Source organism: Eurypyga helias, unplaced genomic scaffold (genome assembly GCF_000690775.1).
Source record: "Eurypyga helias isolate BGI_N326 unplaced genomic scaffold, ASM69077v1 scaffold8744, whole genome shotgun sequence".
NCBI lineage: Eukaryota > Metazoa > Chordata > Aves > Eurypygiformes > Eurypygidae > Eurypyga > Eurypyga helias.
The window spans coordinates 12,332-21,042 of NW_010246766.1; the positions used below are offsets into that span (position 1 = coordinate 12,332).

The window sequence follows — 8,711 nt, forward strand, 5'->3', positions numbered from 1 at the left end:
CCGGCACGTCAGCCTCCGCTTCCCCGGTGCCCCTCCCGCCGCCCGCCGACGCATTCTTCTCCGGGGGAGGTTCCTTCTTCTTCCCGCGGTTCAGGCAGCAGTAGGTGGCCATGGCCAGGAAGAGAGCGGAGAGCACCACCTCCGAGCCCGCCAGGTAGAAGATCACCTCGTAGTTCTTGAGGGCATCGACCAAGCGGCCTGAGGGTTGAAGAAGACAGGAGAGTTACTCTCAGCCTGCACACTCCTACAGAAGAGAGGAGAGTTACTCTCAGCCTGCGCACTCCTACAGAAGAGAGGAGAGTTACTCTCAGCCTGCGCACTCCTACAGCCCGGCACAGGCGCGCAGCACTTCCGTTTGGCTGAGGACCCCTTTCTCAATGGAAGAGCAAGAAGCCTGAAGACCTAAAAATCACCCTGGGCGAGACCCACCCTGGGAAAGTACCACGAGAGCGCAGGGTTGGCGTTTTCTCTTGTTTGGGCAAGGTTAAATAACTGTGACGCGCTGATGGTACGGTCTCATGTTGTGGTGGGCCACCTTCTTCTTGCCAAGGTGAGGACCTGGCTTGTGCAGTCTCAGAAATAGAAATGTCTGTTTCTGAAGCTGTCATCTCAGGAAAACAGTCAGAGGGGGAGAAGAAACACCTCTTTGGCAGAGAAATCCCTTTGGTTGCCCCCCACCTGATGATTTCTATGCCGAAGAGGTGTTCGCAATGGGCCTCGCTGAATGCGCTGGGGCTGGAAGTGGAGGGAGGGCTCGGGAGCCGGAGCAGCCACCCTGCTGCAGTCAGGATGGAGCCACGGTGACCGGAGGCTTCACCCCAATCCCGCGTGCTCCTGGCTGCACATGTGACCCCCGGTTCCTGCTGCACTGGGGTGCACGGCCTGCGCCCAGCCCCAGGGCACGCCGAGGTGCCTCCCGGAGCAGTCATGGGAGGCACGCGACGAATTCCTCCCCAGGTGAATGCGCCCCTGTTCGCCCCAGCCGGACGGCGAGAGAGGAGCCTGCGTGCGCGTGTGCGCGCGTGGCTTATCCTGTGCCAAACCCCCTCGGCCCCACGGAGCGGGAAGCAGCTCAGGAGGATTACACCAAACAAAGCCACTTTGTTTGACCCCCTTCTTCCAGCCGAGCGCTCTTTCCCGAGTCCGAGCCGGCGGGGTTGCCAGCGCCCCTGTTCGCCCCAGCCGGACGGCGAGAGAGGAGCCTGCGTGCGCGTGTGCGCGCGTGGCTTATCCTGTGCCAAACCCCCTCGGCCCCACGGAGCGGGAAGCAGCTCAGGAGGATTACACCAAACAAAGCCACTTTGTTTGACCCCCTTCTTCCAGCCGAGCGCTCTTTCCCGAGTCCGAGCCGGCGGGGTTGCCAGCACACGCCCACATCCCAGGAACCACGATTTGGGTCCCCCACCACCACCATTCTTCGGTGACCCTGCGCTGCCTGCATGCCATTGTGCGTTGGCCCGTGCGAGGCACAGCTGAACGGAGGCAGGAGGCTAAGGGATGTCCCCCATTGCCACACATCAGTGTTAAAATCCCCCTCTCCCCCAGACAAGATCTCTCTGCAGCTGCTGCCAGGACATACTTCTTGGCCCTTCCTGGCCTGGGACAGCCAACTGCCCCACCGCTTGTAAGATGGGACATGAATTATTGTCAGCATCACGAGGGGCTCCTCTTGGCCACCAATTTTTACCTGAGAGCTGGGTGGAGTGGCTGAGGATGGGTTTTGCTCATAACTGGCAGTATGTGCTGGGGAAAAGACCATTCCATGCGGGAGTCTTCACTGGTGGGCTTTAGCCCACGTGTTGCAGCTGGAGGAAGGGAGTGCAGGAAGCAACGGAGTCGTTCCTGCCCAGGGATTTGCCCGTGGTCTGTCCCTGACCTTTCCTTGCAAATCACACATGTGAGGAGCTGCACTTCATTCAGAAATAAGCCTTTGGCATGATTTGGCTTTCTCAGACCAAATCAGACCCTTAACAATAACCTACACCAACCTCCTGGCTGCAGGAAGGGTCTCTCTCCATTCAACAGCCTGTCTGTGGGGCAGGGACTTAGCCAGGGACTGTCGCCCAGACTAGACTGCTTGAGAAACTTTGAGTGTCTTAATCCTCTTAAAAACAGTAACAGCAAGTGCCTCAAGTGGCTCTACAAACTGTTTTGACTTAATTGACATGAAAATACCTTGGGACCGGAGCCAACACAAATTGGGATCATTACACACAGCATCGACCGACAGGCCATGGGCACCAAGGAGAACTTGGAAGATCCCTGCCTTGTCCTGCTGAGGACCCTCAAAGGTTTGCCCACGGCATGTACCTGACCCTACCCATACCATGATTTTGTGCAATGTTTGTAGGGAAGGCAGAGACCTGGATCTCAGCCTGAAAGAGAGGGAAGTGCCACTGCTCTGCACTGAGGGACACTGGAAGTCAGGCTGCTCCGGATAGCTCTGCATGCCATCGCTCAGGTGTCTGAGCAAAGCAGAGAGAGAGAGATCACTCACCGTCTTCTGCCCTGGCTCAGATTCCGTGTTGTGGTGCATGGAATGAGGCTGGGAGCTCTCGCTTCAGGTCTCCTCTTCGGGAGGAAATCTGAAGTTGAGAAGTAGGGTCTTCCCTCCGGTACCACGCCCATGCCCCACACCTGCCGCACCGTGGAATGGCAGCCAAACAAACCCACCGTGTTCTGCAGCAAGAGACCTACCTGCAGAGGGGGGACCGATGAGCACGGCGAAAGCCTCAATAAGCAGGACCAGCCCGATGGCGCTGGAGAACTTCTGGGAGCCAACGATGGCCATCAGCACCTCAAACTGCAGAGCCCCCACCATGCCGTAAGAGATGCCAAAGAAGACACAGAAGATGACCAGCCCCGTGTAGTTGCTGGCCCTGGCGCTGCAGATGTCTGTCAAGCCGTTGAAGAGCATGGCGAAGCTGAACAGGTAGGCCACGTGCGGGCGGACCCACTTCAACCCGGCCACCATGCCACAGGCTGGGCGGGCAAAGATGTCTATGAAACCAATGATGGAGAGCAAGAAAGCGGCCTCAGTGTCCGGTACGCCCGTGTCCTTGGCGTAGTTGACCAGCAGTATAGGGGGCACGAAGAGGCCCAAGACCAGGATGAACTTTGAAATGGTGTAAATGATAAACCCTCGGTTGGAAAAGATACTAAAATCCAGAAGCTTCTTTCCTTTCTTGGGCCTCTTCTTGGCTTTTTTGGCTTTCTTGGTTCCGTCAGTGGTGCTGATTCCCTCCTCTGATTTCCCTCCTATGGGCAGCATCTCCTTGGCTTCATATTTGTCCTGAGCTTTCTCCGTCTTCCGCCTCATGCCCATATCCAGGGGTCTCATGACTGCCCCACAAGTGCAGCAGTTAAGCAGAAGGCCCCCCATGATAAGGAACCCTCCTCGCCAACCGAACTTCTCCAGCAGCACCTGCCCCAGTGGAGAGAGGGAGGAGAGGAAGACAGGGCTCCCCGCGGCAGCCAGTCCGTTGGCAAGAGGCCGACGCTTGTCGAAGTAGGTGCCCAGCATGATCAGTGAGGGCTGGAAGTTCAATGCCATACCCAGACCTGCATGAGGGTAGGAGAGCCAGGAGAGAGACAGGGAGTGCAAGGACATGAGACGTGGTTTGCAACGAGCAGAAAACTCCCATCAGACTATCCTAGTTCTGAAGCCCCGTGATGGGATTCATGTGTTCCTCACAAGCCTCTGCTCCTTCATCTTGGTGGGTTGTCCCCAGAGAGGATGGGCTAAACCAGCCTGTCTTCCTGAGGTGTACATGAATCGGGTAACTGGCCACGTTTAGCCAGGACCCATGCCTTAGGAGCTTGGCCCCTCTCCCCTACCAATATCTGCTGGTGCCACCCCAGTTGCCATCGTCCCTGAGCATCACTCCTTGTTTCTTTTTCCCCTCTCCCTCCATCACAGCCTGTTCAGATCCAGCAGATGCATCTCCCGCAGGGCAACGTGCAGGACTAGGTGCTTTCTGTGAGCAGGTGCAAATAGGTGAGGGGAGACCTGATGCTTAAGACATGGCAACGCTGAAGGGAGATACAACCTGGTCTGGCTCTTCCCCAGGTAAGTCTGTGCCCCTCTGCCTCCCACCCCCAGCTCCTGGGGCCCCTCTCACCCGTCAGCACGCCAGCTGTCAGATAAAGCTCGATGATATTGGTGGTAAAAGATGCCAGGATCATCCCAGAGGAAGCTAGCAGCCCGCCGATGAGCATCACAGGCCGGCAGCCAAACTGGTTCACCATGATGCTGCATACTGGTCCTGGGAGGAAGCAGAGGAGACAGAGTAGGGGACCAGAAGGAGACAGGACAACTGGGAAGGGGCAGATCCCAAGCAGAGCATTTCGGGAACGGTATTGGAGCAATGGGAGCAAACCCTGTGTCAACCACCTGAGAGGCAGGTGAGGTGAGCCCCGAGTTGTCCTGGGGCAGACGACACAGGGACAAGAAATGCAGCACGTTTCTGGAAGAGGAGTGGTTGGACAATTGCATTCTGTGTGTTGGTTTGTCACTGGTGAGCGTGAGGAGAGCCTGCGGGGACACAGTCTGGGCCCGAGGCAGAGCAGGGGAACAAACAAGTTGTAGGGGGGGGAAGCGTATCCAAGCATCACCTGTCCCGTAGAGCATGGCCAGCATGATGGAGGAGATCCAGGCTGTGTCACTGTAGCCCACATGGAAATCTTTCATGAGCTCCTTGAAGTAGACACTGACGGCTTTCGGGAAGGCATAGGAGAAGCCGGTGATCACAAAGCAGCCGAGGAGCACGATCCAACCCCAGCCGCCATCCGGGGGCTTCACGGGAGCTGGGAGCTGCCCTTCCTCTGGGTCAGCTCTCCCCATCGTCTAGCCTAGGAGGGGAAAGGCAGACCAGGAGGAGGTAGGGCAACAGAGAGAGAGAGTGAGAAATCTCCAGGCGCTGCAAGAAGAGAAGAGCAGGCGAACATTGACTACAAGGTTTCTCTCCATGCCCACCATCTCCAAGCTCCAAGAGCCTCACTGAGTGACCACATCATCTCCCTGGACCTACACCCTTCCAGACAAAGCAGGATTGCTTCAGGGTGCAAGTTCAAGCCACACTGGGCAGAGGTGGAGCAGCCCCTGAGCTCAGGGCAGCCCACAGCTCCAGTTGTGAGCCTTCCAGGGCCTGCCCTGCTACCCACACCTTCAGCAGTGGGGCTCAGGAGTTCCACTAACTCTGCTGTGCTTCCTTCTGGGAGGCCCCTGTGCACAACCTTCTCCCTCGCCCTCCCTTCCCCACGGCAAGGGGCCAGATTTGGGAAATGGGTGAAGGGGGAGAGCCTGGGCAAACTGCTGGCAGTGGTTAGTGGTTATTTGCATGCCAGAGAGATTAGGGCTCTGTACATACACAAGGGGCCGGAAAAAAGCCTAAGGGGGAAGAAGGAGGGAATTAGAGGGGATGTCTTGTGAGTCGCTCTCAGGGCTGTTAAGCTGCCCAGGAATTTTGCTCTAGTTGGCTGCTGTGGGTCTGTTTTTCTCATTTCTCCCCTAGGCACCAGGTCTCTGCCATACATCTTCCACCAGTTTCTTGGTCAGCCAGACTTATTTTCACACCTGTGTGCAGAAACATCACTGGACTTTGACAACAGATGCTCCTGAGTAGCACCAGACAGGCATCAGAAAGCAGGTGGGCTTTCTCCATGCCTGAGCCAGGCTTTGCCGGGGCCGGTTTGCCCCATCGTCATCCTGTTGGCAGTACACCCCCAACGTGGGTCCTCTCTCCTCCCAGCTCCCTTGGCAGAAGGACTACGAGATGGTGACAATGTCCCCATCCCTTGGCACTTGCTGTCATGGGAAATGCCAGCAGCCACATGATGCATGGAGACTGCCAAGGGGACTGGGATGTTCCTATGGATGGTACACACAGGGCCAGCACCTGGGAGCTTTGGACCTGGGTGTGTTTCTCAAGGCAGTCCCTCTTCTTCATGTCCTCTCAGCAATGGGGACGACTTGCCCTGATCCCTGTAGCACTGCTGTTGCTCTGCAGGTCAAACAAGTGCAAATCCTTTAGGCAAAAGCACGGATGGCACAGGCTGGGGCAGAATCCAGGTAAAGGGCCCTAGCATGACAAGAGCTGGTCCTACCCAGTGACACCCCCAAATCATGCGGAGAAGGAGAGTGACTGGTCTTTCTCAGGCTTCAGGAGGTTCAGGGTGCAGAGCTAAGGCTGGAAACAGGGCTGGGAAATGCTCTGAGAATGGTCTGAAAGCACAGTTTAGGGGATGCTGGAGGAGGGACTTGCAAGACAACTGAGCCAGTTCTGGAGCCCTCTGCAGGGGACGGGGCACCTGCACCCACAGCGCGTCAACGTGAGGAGGCACAAAATGGCCTTGGCTGGTTGGGTTTAGTCAGGCTCCTGAGCCAAGGTTGACCTGTGGAGGAAAGGGTGGGATCGAAGTCACCAGCCACCCGCAGCAGCCTCCCTCCTTCCCATCCCTGGGGAACTGTTCCTCCTGAAATCACTTAAGATTTGTTCATGGCAGCACCCGGGCACCTTCCACAGCCAAAAGTCCCTGTGGCAGTGTTCCCCAAACTTTCAGGGCTCCATCAGCCATGAAAAAAGGGAGCAGGATCTGGCTCTCACCGTGGATTGGGCAGCTCTTCTTCTGGATGGCCATATCCTAGCAACTCTTGGGCTGATCCACAGGGATCAGCACAGGCTACTCCAGTCTCCCCCCACCCCACACAGGTCTCAGGGACCGTGGCAAGAGACAGAGGCATGAACAGAGACTAGGGTGCTATAAAGACATTTTCAAGGCAAAGAACCATTGCAAGGACAAAAAGATTCGTTATACACGCTCCAGACACCCAAACCTTCCCCCTCGCACCCTGTCTGGTGTTACCTGGATCACTGGCACCAGTGGATGCTGCCGTTACCCACCTCCTGCTCCTCTCCCAGCTCCCCTGACCGACCAGCTAGGTAACGCTGTACGAAAGGTGACCTGCCGCACAAGCGCAATGGCTCCTCCGTCAGTGCTGGTGCCCCACCGCTGCCCCACCTGCGGCACGCAGCTACCTCCAGTGAGAGCGACTGACCACCAACACACCCTGCGCCTTTTTATCCAAGCCCCCCTTACCCACCTCCTGCTCCTCTCCCAGCTCCCCTGACCGACCAGCTAGGTACAGCTGTACGAAAGGTGACCTGCCGCACAAGCGCAATGGCTCCTCCGTCAGTGCTGGTGCCCCACCGCTGCCCCACCTGCGGCACGCAGCTACCTCCAGTGAGAGCGACTGACCACCAACACACCCTGCGCCTTTTTATCCAAGCCCCCCTCCCAGCCTCCGTCTTCTTCAGCTCCTCCTGCACCACAAATCCAGTGAGGTGAATCAATCAAACCATCACAATTCATCATATTTCCTCCCCCTCTATTTCCTAATAAGAAAATATCCATGGCATGCTCTTCAAGGATTTCTGTAGCATCGCTGGCCAGTGATGAGTCAACAGCATGTGATTCTGAAGAGCACGTTAGGCAAATACCCATCGGTGCTGTCTGAGTTGGGAGCTGGATGAGTGCTGCAGGAGCCGCTTGCCCGGTGCTACACAACCGTACAGCAAGGCACGAAGGGGCTTTTACCTGCCTGCAGCTGGACCTTGGCTGAGAGGATGAGGTGCGCCGGAGGAGCTCACCTGTGGAGTTGCCCCCAAAGCCAATACGCTAGAGCATAGCTCTGCTGGAGGTTTCCCCAGCTCTGAGCCAGGCAGTCCAGAGCTGCCTTGTTCCGATCCCCACGGCATACATGCCGGCTCTTCTGCTGCACACGGTGGTCACACCACGCACCCTGCGCCCCCCTTCGCACGCTCTGCAGCTTGCTATTATTTTCTCCTCAGTTAAGGAGCTTTATCCACAGGTAAAAATACCACGGGTAAGTTCACGCGCACCTAAAAGCTCATCAGCCTGGACACCTGCTCTTCCCCGTGCCTGAGGCAGGTGGGCCAGGGCAGGCACTGCGGCAGAGCGAGCTGCGTGCCGACACCAGGAGCCACCAGACCAGCTGAGAGGGTGAAGGCCACAGCAGGTTTGGCCATGGCTGCCGGTCCCAGGATGCGCACAGAGCGGTCGGTGCCAGACGGCGCCCAGCAAAGCCCTGCTGTGCCAGGCGAGCTGCATCCAGGGAGGTCCACGGGAATGCTACGATGGCTCTTCATGCCTCCACACAGTAAGGACGGGCTGGAGGGGATCTGTTCATTATGCAAGGGCCATGATTCATGCCACCAGCCTCCCCAGCCCACAGACAACACCATGGAAAAGCATTCATCAGAGAATTAAACGAGTGCAGGCCTGGGATGAGCTGTCCTGACGCGAGCATCCCTCCATACCACTGACCTGTGCAACGAAGCAACGGCCTCTGGAACACCGGCTGAGACTCCGCGGGCTGAGTGGGCCTCTCCGCAGCACTCCCTTCTCCCTCTGGCTGGCACTTCCTGGCTCTGGACAAGGGCACCCGGTTAGATGGTCCCACTGGCTCTTTGCTCCATGGTGAGCACGCCGTCAGCTGGGCACGGGGCGATGCCTGCAGGAATCCGGTGACCGTTGAGCGGTCTCTTGTGCCCAACTCCTTCCTTCAGGGTAACTACGCCCTCACTAGAGAGCTAATCCCTCTCTCCGCTGGCTCTCCTCCGGCTCTGATGCTGCCCAGCAGCTCGTGGCCAATCCTGGGGGGGACCCCCTTGCCTCCTGCGGGTGCAGGT

General features: G+C 57.5%; 1 protein-coding gene across 1 annotated transcript in view; it reads right to left on the minus strand.

Moving 5' to 3' along the window:
• Positions 1-4,937, minus strand: part of SLC16A8 (solute carrier family 16 (monocarboxylate transporter), member 8) — an 8,247-nt gene extending 3,310 nt beyond the window's left edge. Inside the window, exons 1-4 of the mRNA XM_010150512.1 lie at positions 4,615-4,937; positions 4,122-4,265; positions 2,698-3,561; positions 6-198 (exon numbers count right to left, since the gene is read on the minus strand). Of these exons, the coding sequence (XP_010148814.1) occupies positions 6-198; positions 2,698-3,561; positions 4,122-4,265; positions 4,615-4,843 (1,430 nt within the window). The 5' untranslated portion in view covers positions 4,844-4,937. The remainder of the gene's footprint in view (positions 1-5; positions 199-2,697; positions 3,562-4,121; positions 4,266-4,614) is intronic.
• Positions 4,938-8,711: the final 3,774 nt, after the last annotated feature.